This window comes from Myotis daubentonii, chromosome 13, assembly GCF_963259705.1.
Source record: "Myotis daubentonii chromosome 13, mMyoDau2.1, whole genome shotgun sequence".
In the NCBI taxonomy this organism is placed as follows: domain Eukaryota; kingdom Metazoa; phylum Chordata; class Mammalia; order Chiroptera; family Vespertilionidae; genus Myotis; species Myotis daubentonii.
Genome location: NC_081852.1, coordinates 7,106,772 through 7,131,267, shown reverse-complemented (window position 1 = coordinate 7,131,267; position 24,496 = coordinate 7,106,772). Strand labels below are relative to the sequence as shown.

The 24,496-nt window shown below is 54.6% G+C and overlaps 1 protein-coding gene across 1 annotated transcript in view; it reads left to right on the top strand.

Annotated features, from left to right (window-relative positions):
- Positions 1-24,496, top strand: part of VSTM4 (V-set and transmembrane domain containing 4) — a 102,123-nt gene that overhangs the window by 13,681 nt on the left and 63,946 nt on the right. The window contains exons 3-4 of the mRNA XM_059662083.1: positions 16,407-16,472; positions 23,928-24,035. Of these exons, the coding sequence (XP_059518066.1) occupies positions 16,407-16,472; positions 23,928-24,035 (174 nt within the window). The remainder of the gene's footprint in view (positions 1-16,406; positions 16,473-23,927; positions 24,036-24,496) is intronic.

The window sequence follows — 24,496 nt, the reverse complement described above, 5'->3', positions numbered from 1 at the left end:
CACATTGATGTGTCACATTGATTGGTTGCCTTCTGCCTGGGACTGGGATTCAAACCCTTAACCTTTTGGTCGGTGGGCTGACACTCTGAGCAAAACTGGCCAGGGCTAAAATATCTTTAAGTAAAGATTTCTTCATAAAAGTCTTAAACATTTTTTTTAAATATATTTTATTGGTTTTTTACAGAGAGGAAGGGAGAGAGATAGAGAGTTAGAAACATCGATGAGAGAGAAACATCGATCAGCTGCCTCCTGCACATCTCCCCCTGGGGATGTGCCCGCAACCCAGGTACATGCCGTTGACCGGAATTGAACCTGGGACCCTTCAGTCCGCAAGCCAACACTCTATCCACTGAGCTAAACCGGTTTCGGCTTAAACATTTTTATTGTGTTTATTTTATACTTTAATTAGGATCTATCCCTTCTCCTTACACATGCACACACAAACACACATATACCTCTTTTAAATTGGTTATTCCTGGTCCCTAGAAAAGTTCTTGACTTTTATTTGAACATAATGAGTTGTCTTACTTTTTTGGATAAAGTTTTCTTCAGTTGCTTCCTAATGATACGTGCAAATGTATATCTCATTCATTTTTCTAACCTGATTCTATTGGCCGGTCCTCTTGTTGAAGCACTAGGAATTTTAACTTTAGCACCTGAGCCTGTATGTTGACCTTATTTGTCCCTGTCTAGCCCATACGCCACTGTTAGAGACTGTCAGTTACTTTACTAAAAAGCCAGCTTTGAGGTGTCCTTGACTTTTTCATGATTCCCACTAGTAAATGTAACAGAAAAGCAGCTGGGTTTGGTGTCTCTTAGTAATATACCTTTTCCTTTTTCAATTTGTTGAAGTCCTTATTTAAACATCTATTCTGGCCCCATCTGTGTGGCTCAGTTGGTTGGGCATCGTCCTGTGCATGTTCCTTCTCTCCCCTTCCAGTCCTCTCTCTCTAAAACAAAATCAATAAAACATATTAAAAAAATGTATTTTAAGGAAATGAGCTACTAAGCCATGAGAAGACATGGAGGAAGCAATGCATCTCACTAGGTGAGAGGAGCCGATCTGGAAAAGCCACGCACCGTGTGATAGCAACTCTATGGCCTCTAGCAAAGGAGAACTTTGGAGACAGTAGAAAGATTAGAGGTTGCCTACAACACCAAGAGCGGACCCCATGTAAGCTAGGGCTTCGGGTGATAAGGATGTGTCAGTGTAGGGTCGCTGACTATAGCGGCCGTACCACTCTGGTGGCGAGGCTGATAACGGGGGAGGCCGAGTGGGGCATATGGGAAGTCTCTGTGCCTTCCCCTCAGTTTTGCTCAGAACCTAAAACTGCTCTAAGGTCTTAACAATAAGGACAACCCATTCTAGAAACCTGCCATAGATAGATGAAAATTCCTATAGCCTATAGTTTAAAACCGACTTTTCTCCTTTTTTTTTTTTAAATCAAGAAACTTGCGTGCCCCTAGTCCTTTGGCACTTGTTGCGTTTCCAGGACGTCTCGCTTTTCCTTAGCAGGGTCATGTTTGACCTGCAAACGATCATTTAAGGACGGTCACAAGTTCTGCTTCTCCGAGGACGGGAGGGAGGAGCTGGCAGCGAGCCCACCTGCACAGGTCAGCCTGGGGAGGCTCGCTTGCCAGTTGAGTGAGTTAAACTGGCGAATATTATTGCAGAGCCACAACTCGTTAGCGTGAGCGCTGATCACAGCCTAGCAGCTTAGCGTTGTCTGTGTATATTACTGGGGTCACGTCTGTTACTGGAACTCCAGTCCCTGTCACTTGCCCTTTGCTTTGCTCTTTGGGGTGGGAGAGGCAGGGATGCGTTTCCAGGGGCATGCGGGGAATTGGGCATAACCGGCAGCTTGCCACATCCTCGCTGCGGACCTCGCCGGGAGGTTCCAGAGGAAGCCCAGTGCAGTGGTTCTGTGCCTGTGACATGCCTCACCAACCACAGGCAGATTCAAGCACCAGAGCCCAAGCCGAGACCAAGGCAACACGGCCACCCGGCCTCAGCAGCGCTGCTCGCCTTGCTTTGCTCTCTGTAATTTTGAGTTTCCCCCCAAATGGGGTTCGTCTTAAGCATGTGTGGGTGATGACCAAAAAAAGTAGCAAATTATTGGGAAAAATTTACACCAATGAATGAACTTGTGACGGCTTTTTCCTGGTGACACCCCTGAAAGTGTCTGGCTAAGAAATGCAGGCTGTATCAGTTTGGGGTACAGCCTAAGTTACCATTTTTTGTTTTAATGGTGCACATTATTAAAATAGCATGGAAAGTGGGGATTTTGAAGAGTGAGGAAGTATTAAATTGGAGTCTATCTGCAAACCATGTGCAGTATGTGTGAGATTATGGGGGAAGGGCTCCCAGCTGTAAGGCGACTGGTGCTGGTTGGCACAAAATGAAGTGGCCATTAATGAAGAATGAACATATATGAGCCTGCAGGTGACAGTGACATGGTGCTTGGCTTGTTTGAGAGAAGCTGCCATGCAGATGAGCTTGTCAGAGTCCCTGTTATCACACAAAGTAGAAGAGAGGGCAAAGGATGCTACAGTGTCCTCACTCGCTGTGCCAGGCAGTGTCGCCGAGCGAGAAGCCCAGCCTGCAGAGCAAATGGACCGACGCATCCTAGGGGACACATGGCGGGAGCCTCTGGAGAGGTTTCCAGGGGAAGCCAGGAGGGTCAGTGTTGGGTTTGATTTCATTTAATTGTTTTATCAATGACATTGAAAAAGGAGCACACTGCACCCTAATGAACGTTACAGAAAATACAAAATTGGCAAATGTTCTTAATGTCAGCGAGGAGTGAAACATAATAAAAATGAATCCAGGGAGGTAAGACATCCAGGCAGGAAATAACAGAATGAGATTCAATTTGGAAAATGGCAAAGCGAGATGTTTGGGGGAAATGGCCGCGGGCCCTGTTGGGTAGTCAAGGGGAGGCTCGGCTGTCCCCGGGAGGGACTTGGGCGGCGATGGCGCTGACTAGATGTGCGTCTGCGATGCGATATGGCAGCACGGCAGCCTGTCGTTTCCGTCCTCGTGCGAATTGTCCTGGTGTCCCTGAGAAGGAAGACGGTTGTGTCATGTGTCCTGTGCTGGTGAGACTGTAATGCAGACGACACAGTCCTTTTGGGAACCTCATTTCCAGAAAGATAGATTCAAACTACAGAAGAGGGGAAAGATGATAAGGAAGCGAGTGGCAGCCTTCGGAGACATGGTAAGTTCAGCCGAGGAGCTGTGCTGGGCTCAGGGAAGAAATTGTGTTGGAGATAATATTGGCTGCAGGGCTCAGCAGTGCCTGGTGGATTCTCTTTCCGCCTCACTCAGTGGGCATCTATTGAGCCTGCTCTGCGCTAGACCCTCGTATGCTGGAAACTTGGGGACACATGCCTGGGATCTCTCCACAGGGGTGGCAGATACACAGACAGACATGATGTTAGCGTGTAAGTGCAATGATAAGGGAGCAAACGGGGCCTTGTGGGATCTGTTCTCCTGGGATGAGGGAGAAGGCAGTGCTTCTGCTGACACTGGGATTCAGCGGGGCATGGGGTGGAAAGCGAGGCCCTACAGCAGTGGGTCAGGGCCCCTGCAGCCTAAGCTGGGAGCCAGGGGCAGCGAGAGCTGAGCAGGGGAAGGAGGCAGGCCTGGTGGTGGCAGAGCTTGGGCCCAAGGTAAGGGATTTACACTTGACTTTGTAGGGCAGTAGTCTCACCTGTGCCTCCTGATGCGCATCGGCAGGACCGCTGCTGACAGGAGGACCCCAGGCCTCGCCAGGAGAGACTGGCGGTCTGGGATGGAATTGGAATATTGAACACGCAGTCCAGGTGATTGGATCACTGGGAAGTTTGAGGAATCCCTGCGTTAGGCCCTGGGGAGCCTGGGAAGCATCTAGAGTCTTTTGCTGGATCCGTCTTTTGGCTGCTTGGGACATGGATTTCGAGGAGCAGACTAGAGGGTGAGGAGGGAGTGTCTTTTGTAGTTGTTCGGGCTTGAAGATGGAAGACTAAACTTAGAAGTAGAAATGGAGAGGCAGTAAGAGGTCAAATGCGAAGACTTCAGAAGTGGCTGGATGTGGGCAAGGGAGAGAGATTGGGGGGCTCCCAGGGGTCTAACTCAGTAAGTACATGCAGGGCGGTGCCCACAGCTGACAGAGGGACGGTGTGGGATAGACCGCTCCCCCGGGGGGGGGGGGGTTCAGGGTTCAGAGTGACATGGTGGCAGGCCATGCTGCACGATGGCAGGTACATGGAGGCGATGATCTGGCCACCCTGGCTGCTGGGCCCTGATTTCTAAGTCAGGCAGGTGAAGCCAGGGGGTGGGTGAGACCCCCCGTGGGCGGGGGCCAAGGATGGCGTCTTGGGAAATACCAACGTTCGGGGCAGCAGGAGGAGCCAGCTTGGCTTGGGCTCTGGAATGGGCTCCTCCAGGCCGGCCTGTGGCTGTCTAGAGAAGGCCAGTGTCCTCAGTGGAAGAGCAGTGCTGACGGGTGAGGCTGCAGCAGCTCTTCCCAGGATCCGGAGGTCAGTGTGCACAAGGTACGGAAAGGTGAGTGTGCACACAGTCCAGAGGAGTGAGGGTGCATGCAATCCAGAGGAGGTCAGTGTGCACATGGCCTGGAGGAGTGAGTGTGCACGTGGTCTGGAGGAGGTCAGTGTGCATGTGGTCTGGAGGAGTGAATGTGCACATGGTCTGAAGGAGTGAGTGTGCACGTGGTCTGGAGGAGTGAGTGTGCATGTGATCTGGAGGGGTGAGTGTGCACATGGCCTGGAGGAGTGAGTGTGCACATGGTCTGGAGGAGGTCAGTGTGCATGTGGTCTGGAGGAGGTCAGTGTGTACATGGTCTGGAGGGGTGAGTGTGCACGTGGTCTGGAGGAGGTCAGTGTGCCCATGGTCTGGAAGAGTGAGTGTGCACGTGGTCTGGAGGAGGTCAGTGCACATGGCCTGGAGGAGTGAGTGTGCACGTGTTCTGGAGGAGGTCAGTGTGCACATGGTCTGGAGGAGGTCAGTGTGCATGTGGTCTGGAGAAGTGAGTGTGCACGTGGTCTGGAGGAGGTCAGTGTGCATGTGTTCTGGAGGAGGTCAGTGTGCACATGGTCTGGAGGGGTGAGTGTGCACGTGGTCTGGAAGGGTGAGTGTGCACGTGGTCTGGAGGAGGTCAGTGTGCATGTGGTCTGGAGGGGTGAGTGTGCACGTGGTCTAGAGGAGTGAGTGTGCATGTGGTCTGGAGGAGTGAGTGTGCACGTGGTCTGGAGGAGGTCAGTGTGCACGTGTTCTGGAGGAGGTCAGTGTGCACGTGTTCTGGAGGGGTGAGTATGCACGTGGTCTGGAGGGGTGAGTGTGCACGTGGCCTGGAGGGGTGAGTGTGCACGTGGTCTGGAGGAGGTCAGTGTGCACGTGGTCTGGAGGGGTGAGTGTGCACGTGGTCTGGAGGGGTGAGTGTGCACGTGGCCTGGAGGAGTGAGTGTGCACGTGGTCTGGAGGAGTGAGTGTGCACGTGGTCTGGAGGGGTCAGTGTGCACGTGGTCTGGAGGAGTGAGTGTGCACGTGGTCTGGAGGGGTGAGTGTGCACGTGGTCTGGAGGGGTGAGTGTGCATGTGGTCTGGAGGAGTGAGTGTGCACGTGGTCTGGAGGGGTGAGTGTGCACGTGGTCTGGAGGGGTGAGTGTGCACGTGGTCTGGAGGGGTGAGTGTGCACGTGGTCTGGAGGGGTGAGTGTGCACGTGGTCTGGAGGAGTGAGTGTGCACGTGGTCTGGAGGAGGTCAGTGTGCATGTGGTCTGGAGGAGTGAGTGTGCACGTGGTCTGGAGGGGTGAGTGTGCACGTGGTCTGGAGGAGTGAGTGTGCATGTGGTCTGGAGGAGTGAGTGTGCACGTGGTCTGGAGAGGTGAATGTGCACGTGGTCTGGAGGGGTGAGTGTGCACGTGGTCTGGAGAGGTGAGTGTGCACGTGGTCTGGAGGGGTGAGTGTGCACGTGGTCTGGAGGGGTGAGTGTGCACGTGGTCTGGAGGGGTGAGTGTGCACGTGGTCTGGAGGAGTGAGTGTGCACGTGGTTTGGAGGAGCACAGTTCTGGGCTCGTAGGAGGCGTACCCACGTCCACAGCAGTTGCCCGGGAGCCCTGTGCCCTCTGCTCCAGTGACAACCATTCCGAGGTAACCGCTTGTCGCTCAGTCATCATGAGCAGGTGAGCTGCAGGGGAACCCACCAGCCCCAGGAATGGCGGGAGGTCTGAGTGTCTGTAGCCGTGTCTGAGGCACAGCAGGGCTAGTGCTGGGGGACAAGGCAGTTGGGGAGGAAATGGAGGGAGGGTGAGCAGACATTTGGGTATTTTCCAATAGGAGACAAAGTTGCTCACAGGACCTGTTCTCAGGGGTGACTTGTTTATTTTGGGGGTGTCCCCTGTTTGGATTGAAGATATAATAGATAGACTAGTGCAGAAATGTTCACGTGTTCTTGGTTCTTGGTGGCCTTAAACCAAAAGAAGTAGCTACGGGTTTTGCTTTTTCATGTAGTACTGGAGGGCCCGATGCATGAAATTCCTGCAAGGGCCTTGGCCCCGACCCGCTGCCCGCACAGCCGAGGGCCTCTGCCACCTCTGCCACCTCTGCCGCCTCTGCCGTCTCTGCCGCCTCTGCCGCCTCTGCCGCCTCTGCCACCTCTGGCCTCTGCCGCCTCTGCCGCCTCTGCCGCCTCTGCCACCTCTGGCCTCTGCCACCTCTGGCCTCTGCCACCTCTGCCGCCTCTGCCGCCTCTGCCGCCTCTGCCGCCTCTGCCGCCTCTGGCCTCTGCCACCTCTGCCGCCTCTGCCGCCTCTGCCGCCTCTGCCACCTCTGGCCTCTGCCACCTCTGCCGCCTCTGCCGCCTCTGCCGTCTCTGCCGCCTCTGCCGCCTCTGCCGCCTCTGCCACCTCTGGCCTCTGCCACCTCTGCCGCCTCTGCCGCCTCTGCCGTCTCTGCCGCCTCTGCCGCCTCTGCCGCCTCTGCCGCCTCTGGCCTCTGCCACCTCTGGCCTCTGCCACCTCTGCCGCCTCTGCCGCCTCTGCCGTCTCTGCCGCCTCTGCCGCCTCTGCCGCCTCTGCCACCTCTGGCCTCTGCCACCTCTGCCGCCTCTGCCGCCTCTGCCGTCTCTGCCGCCTCTGCCGCCTCTGCCGCCTCTGCCACCTCTGGCCTCTGCCACCTCTGCCACCTCTGCCGCCTCTGCCGTCTCTGGCCTCTGCCACCTCTGCCGCCTCTGCCGCCTCTGGCCTCTGCCACCTCTGCCGCCTCTGCCGCCTCTGCCGTCTCTGCCGCCTCTGCCGCCTCTGCCGCCTCTGCCACCTCTGGCCTCTGCCACCTCTGCCGCCTCTGCCGCCTCTGCCGTCTCTGCCGCCTCTGCCGCCTCTGCCGCCTCTGCCACCTCTGGCCTCTGCCACCTCTGCCACCTCTGCCGCCTCTGCCGTCTCTGGCCTCTGCCACCTCTGCCGCCTCTGCCGCCTCTGCCGTCTCTGCCGCCTCTGCCGTCTCTGCCGCCTCTGCCGCCTCTGCCGCCTCTGCCGCCTCTGGCCTCTGCCACCTCTGCCGCCTCTGCCGCCTCTGCCGTCTCTGCCGCCTCTGCCGCCTCTGCCGCCTCTGCCACCTCTGCCACCTCTGCCACCTCTGCCGCCTCTGCCGCCTCTGCCGTCTCTGCCGCCTCTGCCGCCTCTGCCGCCTCTGCCACCTCTGGCCTCTGCCACCTCTGCCACCTCTGCCGCCTCTGCCGTCTCTGCCGCCTCTGCCACCTCTGCCGCCTCTGCCACCTCTGGCCTCTGCCGCCTCTGCCGCGGTCCCCGCCCACTCCAGCTTTGTCCAGAAGGAAGGACGTTTGGTCTAATTAGCATATTATGCTTTTATTATTATAGATTTCTGTCCTAGAATCTGCAAGCTTGATACATCCCCAGAGATTGAGGTGAGCTGTTCTCTTTTGGGTGAATTTCAAGGTCACTTTTCTTTTTTAAATATTTTTTTTCTGTTTTCTTTTTTTTTTTAATTGACTTTTAGAAAGAGAGGAAGGGAGAGCAAGAGATAGAAACATCGACGAGAAACATTGACTGGCTGCCTCCTGCACACCCTGCACTGGGGATCAAGCCCACAGCCTGGGCATGTGCGTGGGTCAATGCTCAACCACTGAGCCACACCAGCTGGGCCCAAGGTCACTTTTGAAATGAGGTGAAGATTTGATCTGTAGAGGGCCCAAACCTCTCCAATAAGTGCAAAATAATGTTTCACTAGTGATGGTAATTTTTTTGCAATTAATGATACTTTCGGAAGATGTTCGTTGTCCCTGTTGCTGCCAAGGCGCGTCTGCCCCTGCGTTTGCTCCCCACACTCAGGGTTGGCAGGTCACTGCTGTGCCTCTGTTGTGTGCAGTTAATAGATTAGCTGCCTCTTCCTGTCACTGGGACATCAGGGTCCCGTTGCCTCCACATGCCCTCACCGCCTCTGTCCCTGTCCCCGCAGCCAGGCACTTCTGGTTGTGTGTTGTCTTTGCTCTTCAGTAATCCCTCCATCTCCCTTTTGGCCCCTGCTCCCACACAGTGGGGGCCTCACAGCCTGTATGCCTTTTCCGTCCTGCCTGCTATCCCTGTGATGGCCACACGTGTCCTGCGCGGACACTGATCTGGCCTGGTCCCTCCCAGGACATGCAGGTCCTGTTCTAAGCCAGAGGGCAGCTGGATGGGGATGGGAGGGAGCCTGAGGGCTCTCGGTGGAGGGCAGGCGCCAGGAGCCACGTGGTCTTTGCCGGCACTGAGGGATTAGATGGGCCAGTTTTAGGCACTGAGGGATTAGATGGGCCAGTTTTAGGCACTGAGGGTGTAGATGGGCCAGTTTTAGGCACTGAGCCTGAGGCCCGGCCCGGCCCGGCCCGGCCCTCTCACCGGAAGCACAGCCTCCGGTGCACAAGAGTGACCTGGCCCGCCCTTCATGTTTGGCTTCTGCTGTTAGGGCATCAGCAACTTCGAGTCCCCGACGTCATGAAGAAAGCACCTCCGTGGCCATCAGCCCAGCCGCCCCCAGACTCGGATGCAGCCTGCGCGGGGAAGGGCAGCCGCTCCCTCTCGGTGACAGAGCTGTGATGGGAGCGATTGGCACAGGCTCACTCCTGCAGTCGCGTCAGCTTCCCATCTAACCCACACAGCACAGTCCAATGAGCCAAACTGTTGTTTGACTTGGGATCATCTAAGTCCTCTCTAAATGTGAGGAGTCCCCCAAGCAAGTGGAAGTGTGTTACCCAGAAGCACCTGGGGGCAAAGATGAAAGTATAACTTAAAGTGAGAGGGGACATAGTAACTGGATCTCAAAGTGCTACCACCGGGAACCAATGTTTCAAGTTTCAGTGGAAGAAATGAAATAATTCCTTTTCCTCCGGAGACATGGAAGAGATAATTAGGGATGAGATTAACTAAGCATTGAGTGCTACTTCTTAATTAAACAACCACACATCATGATATTTAAAGTGTCAACAGGTCCAGATACTCAAAGGGGACACATTGACAACTGGAGTGTAATTTAAACACCACGTAAAACAATTCTTCATTGTACCTACACTCATTCCGACAGCCACGGCTGGGCATTGAAGAGACTGAAAATGCAAACCGAGCAGATGTGTAATCTGCCCGATTGATTCCCACTCTCCCGGGGCCCCAGCCTCACAGTCTAGGGGAGGAGACGTGTGTAGATGTGGGGATAGATCTGACAGACAGAGTCGAGGTGGCTAATAGAAAATGAGAGAGCAAGGGGGCCACACACGAAGGTCACTCTGGCGTGGGAGTAAGAGAGAGACAGGATATTCTTGGGGAGGATATGACAGTGCACCTGGGAGGATGTGGGCTTCTGCTAGGGCTTCAGGTGACAGTGAGGGCCATGCTGTATCAGGAGACCAAATAGCCTGAGCAAAGGTGTGGGCTGGGGAGGAGAGGAGTTTGCAAATGATTTGATGGCATTGGGTGCATGTCTGTGGTCGGTCTGGGCCAGGGTGGACAGTGATGAAAGGAACGGTTGGCATGTGGGCCTGGCCAGGGAGTTACTCCCGAGACCGTGCTGGGTTCTCCCTGCCTGCATCCTCACACCGACAGCACACGGAGCGCCACAGTTCCTTTGGATAGAAGAATGAATGCGTGAGCTAAACCCGTTGGTAAAATGCCGTTTTAATTAATAGCAACAAGGAGTGGGAGGTGATAGCAAGCAAAACTACAGACCGGTCCTGGAGTCGGCCAGTATTTGGAGAGGGCCAGTTACCAAGCCCTAAGTTTCAAAGTTCCTTAACGGCTGTCCAGGGACGCGCGGCCTGTATTCTGTAGCTGATTGCGTGTCCAACAGCCTTGTTGCCGTGGGAAGTCTGTTCATATGTCTTATGTTTGCTCTTTGGGTTTGTGTTTTAGAATTTGTCTTAGAGTGAATGCAAAAGGAGAGAAGGACTTGAAATAGACAGCGCTCGGGCGTTTCCGTTCCTCATCGCTGCCCATCAGAGCCGGCCGGCCGTCCTCACTCACAGGCTTTGTTCGAGCCCCAGGAGAGGCGGCCTCTGGCCTGCGTCTCAGAGGCGGGGAGGGAGCCCAGGCACCAGGCAAACCTCTGCGCCGGAGCAGGGTCTGTCTCGGCCGCGGCTGCCTTCCCTGGGATGCCGTCCCAGCTACACATACTGGGGCAGCCACATGCAGTTCTTCCTCGGGAACCATCACTGAATAAGAAGGGCCAGTGAACTGACAATATCAAGTTTTAAAATTTGGAGCAAAGCTTTTGACTCTATTTTATTTAAGGGTCTTTCCTTGTGCATATTTCATACCACCAACCTCTTCCGGTGCCTGTAGATTTTTCTCTCCCATTGATCTGTGGAAAATGCTGCGTGGGGAAACTGAGGCAGGGTGGTGTCTGCTCTCCAGATTTGCACACCCCTGAGTGCAACGTAGCAAGGTCTACCCCAGGGGCCCGGCCTTCCCTTCTCCTTTGAACATGAAGAGCTAAGGAAACCTCTGCGTGAGGTTTGAGGGCTCCCTCCCCCCATTCTGTAGGAAACTGAGAACTCCGAGGCCATAAACTCAGTCATACCAGACCCAAAGCATCAGGGCCCAGGCCAGGCAGTCGTTGGGAGGTGGCCTCGGTGGCCTGTGAGCAGGGCTGCCAGGGGAGGGGCTGGCGGGGAGGATGGGGCTCCATCTCCCAGAATGTGATGATGTTGTGGCCCAGCACCTCGACCCACAACACGGCACAATGTTCACTCCGTTCATTCCTTCTTTTATTTGTTTTTTATTTTTTTAAAATATATTTTATTGTTTTTTCTACAGAGAGGAAGGGAGAGGGATAGAGGGTTAGAAACATCGATGAGAGAGAAACATCAATCAGCTGCCTCCTGCACACCCCCTACTGGGTACATGCCCACAACCAAGGTACATGCCCCTGACCGGAATCGAACCTGGGACCCTTCAGTCCACAGGTGGACGCTCTATCCACTGAGCCAAACTGGTTAGGGCTCATTCCTTCTTTTAAAGAAACTCTGACTTGTTCCGGGCCAGGAAGGAGTCGAGGGAGTGAAGAAAGCACAGCCCCTTCCCTCCAGCTGCGAGGCAGGTAAGGAACAAGAGAACCCGGTCAGCGGGGAGGCGGCGGGAAGTGTCAGAGGCCCTTGGAGGAAGGCCTCTGGACTCAGCCTCCGGCCCCGCTAGAGGCAGCACCTGGCAGACACACCATCCTCAGACTCGCTGCGGAGGCGTTGCTGTTGAAGGGCCCGTCTGGGTCCTTTGTAAACACACTTGTGAGATTGGCTTAGTCCTGAGGTTTGTTCTTGGTCTTGTTTTCCTGGATTAAATTGAAGAGGTTGGTTTAGTTTCCAGTCCTGGACCCTGCCCTAGGCCGGAAGGGAGATTGGGGCGCAGGCCTGACTCCTCAAGACTTGAATTCCCTCCCCCGCGTCTCTGTGGACTGGACATCCACTTTCACTAGGAGCGTGTGTGCGAGCGGGGCTTCTCCGCACAGGGCGGGCCCGGATCAGACTTCGGCGAAGGTGTGCCCCTGCCACGCCATGCTGAGCTCTCCCCGGATTGGGTTTCTCACACCAGAAGCTCAGTGTGACGCCTGGAAATCTCCGTGTTACAGGAGTCCCAGTGAATCCTCCTACCACTGGATTTTAGGACGTGAGGCTCTGAGCACTAAGTGAAGGCACGGCCTGTACGGTCAAGGTCTGGGGATCTGGAGAGCACTTACCAGCCTGGCGCCGAGACAGCCACATGGAGGCGTACCCCCCCCACCCCCCCACCCCGAAGGTCTCCCCCAGCCAGTCCTCTGCCCCTGTGGCCGCATCCTCTGCCTGTGCCAGGGCCCCTGCACACCCTTTCCACCGACGCCTGCATCCTGCGCGGCTTTCTGTGTGGGAAAGTGCCGCTTACTCTGATGTAACCTGTAGATGCCATGTAAACGTCTCTAGTGGTAGGATCCTTCATTACAGGAACAGGTGGGAGAGAGCACAGGAAAGGGGCCTCTGAACCTCGTCAGCCATCTGCCCAATGGGAGCTTCAGTCCCTCCCGCAGGTCTGGGAAGGCGTCCGTGTCCTCACGGAGCCGAGCCCAGGAAGGGGCCGGACAACGGGACTGTCACCTCAGCCTGTGAAACTCCCCCGGGGGAGTCGGCATCCTGTTCCGCTTCGGAGCGAAGGCTCCTGTTGCACAGCGCAGAGCGATGGCTTCCCTCACGGGGCTGCTGCCTCCAGACGCCAGCAGATAGGATCTGGGTGTCTCGGGGCCTCTGCCCTGCATTCTCCCAGGCTGTTTGATCCTGAGCCACTTTCAAGCAGTTCTTTCCAAAGGACCAAGGCCCGGTGTCTGTCACAGCATGTCCTGCTCTCGGGGAGGGCCCAGAACGGCCTGCAGCTCAGTCACCTGGGCCCCCCGCCCCGGAGGGCAGGGTGCTGTGCCCCTGGGTGCCAGGTCTGCTGGGAATGACGGAGCGGTCCGTAGGCCAGTGATGATGACCTTCTGAGAGCTCTTCACTCCCCTCTCCACCCTGAGCCCGTGCACGTCATACACGGGTGTAGGAGTCACACAAAACCAAGTGGCCACTCTGTTCCTGGTAAAGCTGCTTTGAGGAAAGGGCTTGATGCTGAGGCCGAACGGCTCCCTTCTGCTCCCCTGACCTGTCGCACTACGTCCTCCCCGCCTTGCGCAGCTGCACCCGTCGAGCCAGGTGGGCCACTGCTTGTCCGCTACCAAGCCCTGGCGCCATGTCAGCCTGGCTGGATCATCCTCCCCCTCCCCTCCGTGTGCCCTCGTGGTGTGTGGACTCAGACAGGTGGCTTGACAATGGACCAAGATGGTTATGCGGAACCTTGGGAAAATCTCGGAGACTCTGTGAAGATTTTCTTTCCTGGAACAGTTAAGACTCCGGCCATGGTGTTGATCAGTTGCTCTGCGAACCCATAAGGCAGCTGCACTGGGAGGTGCACCCAGAGCCCCTGCTCCGAGGCCCAGCTCGCTGGCCCTTGCAGCACCTGTCCCCACACGCCAGCGAGGTGGCCCGGGCCTCCAGTCCCACGTAAGGCAAAGGGAATTAAAGTTGGACTAAATCAGGGGTCCATAATTAATGAAAAGAAAAAAAGAGGAAAGATGAGTAAGCAAAGATCTGAAGGCACTTGGCTTTGCTGGAATGGTCACAGCCTGTTCGGGCTGCAGACAGTGAGCCACATGACAGGGAGTTCCGTCCATGGCCATTTGAACAGCGGGGGAGTCACACTCGAGGCCGACAGCACGGGGCAGGCAGGCGTAGGTGTGGGAATTAGAGGGGGATAAACTGAACGTCCCTGCCTTGGAGACCCGATGTCCTTGTGGACACAGAGGGCTCGCGAGGTCTCAGGCGCTGTTCTGAGCACGTCACATGTACTGATCCCTGTGCTACCCACACTTACCCTGAGGTGGGGGCTCCTGGTCATCCCTGCATAACAAGTGAGGAACTGAGGCACCGGCAGTTAAGTGACTTGCCCAAAGTCACACAACCAGCAAATGGCAACTTAACGTTTCAACCCAGTCTATGTCTGTTCATCTTGAACTTTAAATGCATGTGATTCACCAGGGACTCTGGGTTGAAAGCAGGTGCTGTCCAGCAGATCTGGGCTGGCACCCGAGTGGTCCTGCACTCCCGACCAGCCCCATGGCACCCGCTGCTGGTCCTGGAGCCACTTGCAGTGGGGAGGCTCTGGTGTGGTGGGCACACCTGGTGCTGGAAACGTAAGCATACAGTGGTTCTCAACCTTCCTAATGCCGTGACCCTTTCATACAGTTCCTCATGTTGTGGTGACCCCCAACCATAAAATTATTTTTGTTGCTACTTCATAACTGTAATGTTGCTACTGTTACGAATCGTAATGTAAATATCTGATATGCAGGGTGTATTTTCAGGGGTCGCGACCCACAGGTTGAGAACCGCTGATAGGAGCTGCTTCTCTTATTTCTGTATTGTCTTCATTCACTCTTTGTGGTTAGCCTGGCCCTGGTAATTAGTTGAAGCTGTGAAAACCCATGCACGCTACTTCAGGACAGAGGAGGGGTAATTGAAGAGCACCGAGCTCCAGAGGCAAGGACGGCAAAGACAACACATCAGCCCTCTGGGGATGCAAGGTGCCGTCCAGATCCAGCCTCTCAGCCCCATAGGCCTCTCACTCCCTCCGTTCCTGTGCAGGGTCTGTCTTCATTCTGTTCTGCTTTCCCGTTTTCCACACACAGTTGCCTGCCCCAAAGTCCACGATTTCTTCCAGCCCGAGGGTCCACAGCAACCATATGCACGCTTTCTTAGTTTAAATTCTTGAAGGGCGGGATCTGATTGTTTGCTCTCACAGTCAGCGAGTGCAGACTCTGTGAGTGGAGCAGTGAGGCAAGAAGGATGGTAGACAGATTGTCTGACATGTCTAATACCGTGCAGGACCAAGTACCCACTGAGTCCACGCCTGGGCGCCTCCTTGGTGGGGCCATTAGAAGGAAATAGATTGTTTATTTACTCGGCATCTGCCAGCTGCCAGGCGTGTGCCCAGGGATGGGGATATGCAGGTGGAGATGCGGCTCTGGTGTCAGGGAATTCAGGTTCTAATGGGAAAAGAGTTCTCTACAACTATAGGCTAACTTACAGCAGACCCGGCCCTCCTCTGAGAACAATTAGAAAAGCAGGGAAAAGCTGCATTTTAGCTTTGCTAATTACATATTTATATTCCGTAAATACATTTGTATTACATAATTACACATTATCTCTGTGTACATATATTTCAGCTACCCTTATTGTTCTCTGAAAGACAACATAGATAGATGATAGGTGATAGATAGATGATAGATGGATAGATAGATAGATAGATAGATAGATGATAGGTGATAGCTATATGATAGATAGATGATACATTCTTTTTATTCAGGTCCTAGATCTCTTCTCCAGAGCTCTTCAGTTTGGTGGCCATGGACCACATATGCTATATAAAGTTAAGTTAATGGAAACGAAATACAGTCACAAATTCTGCTTCTCTGCCAGGTGGACTGTGTGTGTAGCACAGGAACACCATGTCCATCACCTTGGAAAATTCTATTGGACAATATTTCAGTTCCCTGGCACCTTGCATTTTTTGGTTGGGTTAATTTTTAGATTTTTATTTCAGACTAGAGGCCCAATGCATGAAATTTGTGCAAGAGTAGGCCTTCCTTCCCCCGGCTGCCTGCACCGGCTTCCTTCTGGCACCCGGGACCCGGGCTTCCCTCGCAGCCCCAGCTTCATCTGGTCATCTGGAAGGTCATCCAGAAGGATGTCTGGTCTAAGTAGCATATTACGCTTTTATTATTATAGATAGAATTACCCCTGTGCATGGGACTTTCTGTGGTTCAGACTCCTTAAGTTAGTACGATGTTCAGATTTAATAGTGTGACTCAGCTCCGTTCCCATGCCTGTCCAGAGCAGGCCCAGCGAAGTCAGTGGCTGAAAGCAAACAGGGCAACTCAATCCAACACCAGGTCCTGCTGCTCCGTGGGTGTCCTGCATGGAAGACGGGGCTCAGAGCACGGACCCCAGTCACCACGTGACCTCGGGCTTCTCTATCTTGAGATGCCAAATGGTAAAAGCACTACTGTGTTGGTTATTGGAATACCCACTGGGGAATCTGTTTTGCGAGAATATGGGGCAGTGGGACTTCTACTGAACTGCATCCCAGCTTTGGCGTTTATTGGCTTTTAAACAGACAACATCTCTCAGTGGTTACACGCGAGCCCTGGCACCTCTCTGTGGCCCGTGCGTCGTGGCCGGTAACTGTGGTTCTGCACAGGCGAAGATGACTGTGTAAAGGTCCAGGGTGCCCTCCGGCCTGGTTTCGGGCTTCGGGGTGGGCCGGGCCCGTAGCTGCTCTACTCACACTGTGCTGTGTCGTTTTGTCTTGCAGTGATTCCCCTCAAAGCTTCTGAAGACTCATCCTTTGGGAAGACGGGGACGTGGGCATTTTTTGCAGGTAAAGCTTGCGTTCTGTTTTGTTATAAGATCTACCGCACCTTAAGGTGAGAGGGAAGGAATAGAACAGGAAGAAAGGACCCTAACTTCTTAGATTTGCCACAATATCACGTTGTTTTCTCGCCCTAAACTTACTCAAGAGTCGGACGGGAATTCTGGTGGTGCCAAGGGTTTAGGAAATGTGGAGGTGGAAGCTCCAGGCTGCATCGTTTGGGGCTTTGTTTTGCTCCAGAATTCCTACTCTCACGTGATATTAGGGAAGGATCTTCAGGCAAAAAAAAATGGCAAATACGTCCACTGCGACTAGTTCTTCCTCAGGTTCATAGGAGTCTGGGATCTGGAAACAGCTTGAAATCTGAAGCAAGTGCTTTTCGACCCATTTGGAGTCGCAGGGGTCGTTGGAAACACTGATGCCTGCACCCTATTTGCAGAGGTTCTGACGAGCGGGAAGGGCTTGAGAGCACAGCTGCTTCCCGCACAGCCAGGCCTTCGAGCAGTGGCTCCCGAGCTGGTCGCAGACCCGCAGCCCACACCAGCGTCCCCGGGAGCCCTTATGGATGCCCTTTGGCAGGCACTGCCCTCGCTCACAGGACCAGGAACTCGGTGGTTCTGAGGCAGCTCCACCTGGAGCCTTGGGGCAGGGCCTGAGCAGGAGGCAGCTGGGCCTCCCCAGGGACGTTGGCCAACAGGTGGCTATGGTGTTGGTGCCACAACTAGCATTTTGGCGCTACTGGCATCTCTTGGGTAGAGGCCAAGGATGCTGCCAAACAGCCTACAATGCCCAGGCCGGCTTCCCGCAGCAATTTTCTGCCCCTAACGCCACGCCTGCCAAGGCTGAGGAACCGGGCCTCGAAGGCAGGAACGCCACAGCAGTGACCACAGAGCTGAGGACTTTGAGGGACTGTGCTTGTCAGCTCCCAGGCAGGGCCTCTGTCAGCATTAACCCGAGTCCTGCTGAGAGCTGGTTGGGACATGGCGAGGGGTCACTCATGTGCGGCAGGCACGGATAGATGGGAGTGACCTTGTCACAAGGATCCCAGGAGAGTGTGCCCTGGGGCCTCAGCATCCCCTTCAGGTAGCTCACCAGGTGTGCTGGGAGCAAAGCTTGCCCTGGGGGAAGCCGTGGGAGCGAGATACAAGCAGTGGGTCAGGCCGGGGTTTCTCTCTCTCCCTCTCCCTCTAAAGTCGATAGCGACTCTTTTCAAAAGCACTTTTCCTTTTGGGAAAGTGCCACCATAATTATGCACCTTGCTTGCCAACCGTAAGGCGTCACTCAGGCAGGCCATTAGGGTGAGTGTTGCCTTTCGAAGTCACAGGTACTGTTTCTCTGGTTGCGCTTCGCTCCAACAGTGATGCTTTGTTTTCCCCGCTCTGCTTCTGCATGTTTGTAGCTGCCTTTTTCTTTATTTATGACCTCCAGCCAAGTAATCTCCGATTTCCTCCCTTAGCCTTTCATTCAGTGAATGTCTGTTCGTTAGCAAACGTGAAAGTGACTTGACTCCTCGGAAGATGAGGCAGCAGGAAAAGCGGTCGACTTTCGCCAGCTTCTATGGCCAGGACGGTGATGGGTGGGAGGCCTGGGAGGCCCTAAGAGGCAGGTCGCTGGCCGCGGAGACAGAGGGAGCCCGCTCTACCACCAGGTCACAGTCTCCTGGGGGTCTGGGAGTAGTAACCCAGACTCCATGCCCCCCTGAGAATCTGATTACATGTTCAGGAAGAGATCAGAGAATGTGCAGTGTGTCAGGGCTCCCGCTGTTTCCAGGACGGGGACGACGTACTTGGAAGGACTGTAGCGTGTAGTCCCCAGTGCCTTGCGGCACGATCAGCATCTCTGAGACACTCTGTGGGTAATAGCGCTTTGCAGTCCACGTGTGGCTGCGGAGTGTCAGGGTTACTCTCGGCTTAGCTCTGCAGTGCAGGCAGCCCAGCAGGCCCTCTCTTCTCGGCACAGAAACAGAGGTCCGCTGGGAAAGGCGGCCTTGGCCTTCCCACCCTGAGGAGTGCCGCAGGCAGCTGTTTCCATGGCACCTTCCGCTGGGATTTCGGCATCCGTTTCTCTGGGTTTTGCTTTTTTAACCCAGGCGCAGCGTTGGCGAGGTCAGGGGTACAGTTGCAATTCCCTGGTGCCTGATCCCAGGCCTTTGCCCTTTTGTTTCTGGATGGGAGAGCTACAGTGGGGCCTGCCGGCGGCCATCCATCCTCCGGGGCTTGGCGGGGCCTGGCTGTGCACCCGCAGCACAAAAAGGCATTGTCAGGCCTCTCACGAGAGGCTGTTGCTCAGATTTCACAGGCTGGGCAAACAGTGGCAGAGTGCACAGCCCCCTCCACAGAGCTGCCATCTCCCCGGCCTTGGCGTTGGCTCTGGAAATGGAGAGGACTGGCATCCACTTCCCAGATTCAGTGGTTCGGGAGAGTTGGGTTCCTTGCCTGAGCTGAGGGGGGCTGGGCTCACCAGGTTTCAAAGCAGCTCTGCATACCCAGGCAGCCTCGGGTTGCCCAGCAACAGGTGCTGTCTGCCTTCTGGGGGCCACTCTGCAGGCCTGTGTGGCCTGGCTTTCTGGGAGGACCGGAGCGGGCATGCAACCCTGTGCTCCATTTCAGCCTCCCCGCGGGGCGATCATCTCTCCAGCCTGCGGTCCGCGCCATCTGCTTCCGGGAGGCCTGGGCCGGGGCCGTGTTCTGCATGGTGGCTTGCAATTGAGCCTACAAATAGTACTGGCGACTCTGGAAGTGCAATGGCAGAAGGCAAAGTGCAGAGAATTCGGGGAATGGAACAGGATTTTGGAATTATTTGAGGTGCAGGTCAGTGGGGTACCTTGACAGCAAATCCCAGGTGTAGTGAAGCCACGGGCATTTTGCTCCGTTTGGAGCTGAAGGCTGGGATTCAGTCTGGACCAGCATTGTTTGGCCTGGGCTGTTCTAAGACCTCTGAGCAGCCTCTGTAGCCAGGGAGGTGTTTCCGTAAGGGTTGAAGGAGTGGGGCCGGGAGGCCAGCCTGAGCGCGCTGCCTGGGGCCGGGAGGCCAGCCTGAGCGCGCTGCCTGGGCCCGAGCGGCCTGCCTGCCCGGTCACAGCTCTGCCCAGCTGCCCTGGGACCCGTGGCAGCTGTGGCCTGGCTCACAGGGTCAGGGCTGGGTCTTGGTTCGCATAGTCTTTATGCAGCAGGAGGAAAGCTTGGAACAGAGGAAAACACGAGAACTTTGGGGTGATGGCTGCTGCCCAACCTGGGGAAGCTCAGTGTTTTGGCTTCTCTCCTCCTGCGAGGCCACACGTTTTAAGGTGCACACAGCTTCAAGGGCACACTAGCGCGCAGGCGGTCACCGGAGCCTGTGGGGCCTCACCGGCTGCTGGTGCCTGCTGGCTGGAGGGCCTGTGTGCTTGGCGGGTAGCGGAGCCTTCCAGGCTGGCCTGATGTTTTATGACCTGTATCTATAGCTGCCTGTGGAGAGCCCCCATTGTGCCATGTTGAGGAGGCTGTGATCTGAAACCCTAACATGGGCCTCTTAGAGCCCCTCGCCTCCTGCCAGGGCGGAGTGGCCACAGATGTCTACCGTATGCTCTGGGGACACTGTGGTACTGTCTCACCATGGCTTTGTCCTTCCGTGGTTTTTGCAGTCCCAGAACCAAGGGCAGAGTTCAGGTGCAGAGGTGGGCTGTGCATGGGGGTGCCTGCTCCAGCAGCACACAGTAGGACAGCTTCTCTCCATCTGAGAATGACACTGAGACCACATTTTCCTTGCCTTCTGGTCCAGGGGCCACCTCTCCAGAATCCCTATGAGGCAGATGTGTCCACCTGGCCCACATCTGTCTGCCTGGCACTGTGCCCACACTGTTCCCCATCCCTTTGTCCCAGACTCGGCTCTGCAGCCTGTTCCCAGTGAGTCTGCTCCATGGTGTAAAATCCAGGACTGTGCCCTGGTCAGTGTGGCTCAGTTGGGCATACTAGAGGCAACCAATCAATGTTTCTCTCTCCCATCGATGTCTTTCTCCCTCCCTCCCTCCCTCCCTCCCTCCCTCCCTCCCTCCCTCCCTTCCTTCCTCTCCCGTTCTCTCTCTCTCTCTCTCTCTCCCTCCCTCCCTCCTTTCCTTCCTTCCTCTCCCGTTCTCTCTCTCTCTCTCTCTCTCTCTCTCTCTCTCTCTCTCCCCCTCTCCCTCTCCCTCTCCCTCTCCCTCTCCCTCTCCCTCTCCCTCTCCCTCTCCCTCTCCCTCTCCCTCTCCCTCTCCCTCTCCCTCTCCCTCTCCCTCTCTCCCTCCCTCCCTTCTTCCTTCTCTAAATCCCCGGGTGAGGATGAACAACCAAAAACCAGCCAGGACTGTGACATGACCCCGCACTCTGGCCGGCCGCATCCTGTCCAGCTTCCTGCCCGGGACCTCTGCTCTGTCCCTCGGGGCCTCATTATTTTAAATGGAGGCCACGCCTCCCTCCTCACTGGCCACTCGGATGCTCCACCATATTAACCACAGAGCCACCCATCGGAGCTGCTTTAATTTTGGTCACAGGAGGGAGTTTTCTCTGTTCTGCCTCAAACCCCTCACATACCCCTGAACTCCTGACCCCTGTAACCTGCTCTGCGCCCCCATCCCCCTGCATAGCTTCCCCGGGACCTGGGACTGGACGGTCCCAGTGGCTTCCTGGTGGGGAGGCCAGCGGGCGTTTTCCTGCACCTAGTGCTCTGCAGGAGTCCATGGCCTCCGGAGCTCTCACCCAGCCTTCTGCCCTGTGGCTGACTCCCCCCTTCCATGCCCCCCCCCACACACACACACACTCCCTCTGGGAGACGCTGCCTGTGCCTTCTGCCCCTGCTTCCTGGGGTGTCCGCTTGCTCCCTTCACCTGCCACCTTGGCCTGCTGCGTCTCGTCTCCGTGGTGGTGCCCAGGCTCTAGCTCCCGGGAGCAGGACCCACTCACCCTAGAGAAGCCACTGAGCCTGCTCCGGCCGGCGCCCCTGGCTCCTGGCCCACCGGCACTGCGCTTCCCTGGGGCCAGCTGCCAGGGAGAGCCGAGAGGAAGCCGGGAGCCGGAGTCCGTCTCGTTCTCCCTCCGTCTGTCACATTGACCATGAGCCCCACCTGTCCCCCAGGCCGGCCCAGCACGCTTGCCTTTTCCGTGCAAGCCCTGACCTGACTGCTTCTCCTGGTCCCAAGGGCTTTCCAAAGGCGGATTTCTGTCGACTAGCAATTTTTCTTCTAGGAACTTAATCTGAACAACATAATGTGAGAGAGAGATGTGTTATAATTTAAGCTTATAAATGTCCATCATAGAATCATTTACTTTAATGTACTGTCAGAAACACTTTTAGTAGCCAATAATAAGATTCAATCAAATCATGTATGAGAAACTTTTATCACATTTCTAAAAGCAGTTCAGAATCATTTTTTTAAAATACGTTTTTTTAAAAAAATATATTTTATTGATTTTTTACAGAGAGGAAGGGAGAGGGATAGAGAGTTAGAAACATCGATGAGAAGGAAACATCGATCAGCTGCCTCCTGCACACCTCCTACTGGGGATGTGCCCGAAACCCAGGTACATGCCCCTGACCAGAATCGAACCTGGGACCTGCGCCCCTGGCTCCTGGGCATACTAGAGGCAACCAATCAATGTTTCTTTAACAGGCTGATGCTCTATCCACTGATCCAAACCGGTTAGGGCTAAAAATATGTTTTTATTGATTTTAGAGAGAAGGGAAGGGGGAGGGAGGGAGAGACAAACATGGATGTGAGATAGAAACACCAATTAGTTGCCTCCTGCATGCCCCCCAACTGGGGATGGAGCCCAGGCATGTGCCCCAACCTGGAATCAAACCAGTGACCTTTTGGTGCATGGGATGATGCTCAACCAACTGAGCCACACTGGCTAGGCCAGAATCGTTTTTTGAAGAGAGCTTAATGAGAAAATGAGATTAATCAAAAAGCAAGGTATGAAACTACAAGATGTTAACTTACAAATATGCACATACAAATAAAGTACCCGCATGCTAGCAGTCTTCTCTCGGGGTGATGGTGACGGAATACTTCGTTTCTCTCTCTATATATGTATTTATTTTCCCTACATATTTTTGCATTTTCTGTGTTATTTTAAAGATGACTCAGAGCAGAGTTCCAGTCCTCTGGGAAGCCGCTCTCGCCCAGCTGGGCCCGCCCCCTCTCTGCCTGCCTTGTCCTGGGCATACAGTCCTCCTGGGCACACAGGGTATCTGCACTGTCCTCAGCTGTGGCTGTGGTCTGCAGAGCTGCTGTGGACAAACGTGAATGTTTCTGGGTGAACTGCGGTCTCCGTTTCTCTGTGACTGCGGGTGGAATGCTGGGCCTTGTAAGAGACTGCGCTGTGCCACTTCCCATTCTCACTGGCCGTGTGTCGCGGCCCGGGCCTCTGTCCTGGCCAGCACTGGTGTTGCCCTCCTTGTATTTCAGTGGTGGTGCTAGGTGTGGCTCCTTGTGCTGAACCTGCGCATTTTCCTAATGCAGTGGTTCTCAACCTTCCTAATGCCGCGACCCTTTAATACAGTTCCTCATGTTGTGGTGACTCCCAACCATAAAATTATTTTCGTTGCTACTTCATAACTGTAATGTTGCTACTGTTATGAATCGTAATGTAAATATCTGATATGCAGGATGGTCTTAGGTGACCCCTGTGAAAGGGTCGTTTGACCGCCAAAGGGGTCGCGACCCACAGGTTGAGAACCGCTGGACCTAATGGCTATGGAGTTACACATCTTATTTTATTTTTATCTGCTTGTTTGCCGCCTGTATATTCTTTTTGGTTAACTGTCTCTGTACGTTTCTGCCCATTTTCGAAGAGGGTTGTTATGTTTTACTGTTGAGTTTTGAGAGTTCTTTATAGTCTAGATCAGTGATGGCGAACCTTTTGAGCTCGGTGTGTCAGCATTTTGAAAAACCCTAACTTAACTCTGGTGCCGTGTCACATATAGAAATTTTTGATATTTGCAACCATAGTAAAACAAAGATTTATATTTTTTATATTTATTTTATATATTTAAATACCATTTAACAAAGAAAAATCAACCAAAAAAATGATTTTGCGTGTCACCTCTGACATGTGTGTCATAGGTTCACCATCACTGGTTTAGATGCTAGTTAGTCCTTTGCGCAGTTTGTGGTTTATAAGCAGTTTCTCCCAGTCTGTGGCTCATCTTTTCATCCTATTTATATGGGTGTTTATAGAGCAAAAATGTTAATTTGCTTACATCAAATGTGTTAACTTGTCCTTTTATGGATGGCCCTTTTGGTGTCAAGCCTGACTAAACATTATTTGCTTACTCCTAGACCCCAAAGACTTTTCTCCTGTCTTTTTTTCTAAAAGTTTTCTAGCTTCTATTTTACGTTTGGGTTTGTGGCTCATTCGGACTTGATTGGTGTGAAGTGCGAGAGGCCTGTTTGTCGCGTGCGTGCCCCTGCCGCGCGTGTCCCCGCGGTAACGCTGTGGCTCCTTGCAGATCTCTACGTGTGTGCCGTGCTCCTGTGCTGCCTGGGCATCCTCAGCGTGCTGCTCTTCACCCTCGCCATCGCCTGGCAGTCTGTGCTCAGCAAGAGGAAACCCAGAGGTAAGAAGGCCGCCATGTCTGGACGGGAGCACACGCAAACTGGACGCCGGGAGGGCGCTGGCCGAGGCACCACCTTGGTTGAAAAAGGCGTCACGAGTTAGGAATTATTTCCCCACGACTGGAGAGCCGAGTGGGTGCGCTGGGTCCCCCTTGCACTCTGCTAAAACCTGCTGTGACCACTGGTGACAGCCTTTAAGTCCTCCTTTTCCTCACATGCCCTCCGTCCTGGTTAAGGCCCTTCCCTCCGTCACTGTCCCCGAGGGGCTGCGCATGGCTGAGCCTGGGTTTGATGCGGGCTCTGCCACGTAAGGCAGTTTCAGAAACCTTCCTGAAGCATCTAACTGCAGTTTCCTCGTCCTGCATGAGAGGGGATTGGCACCACCTTCCTTAGACTGAGTGTTGTAGGTTCATAATTTAAGTTCAGTGCCCCGTGCTGGGCTGGCCGGCGGGGGTTAGAAAGA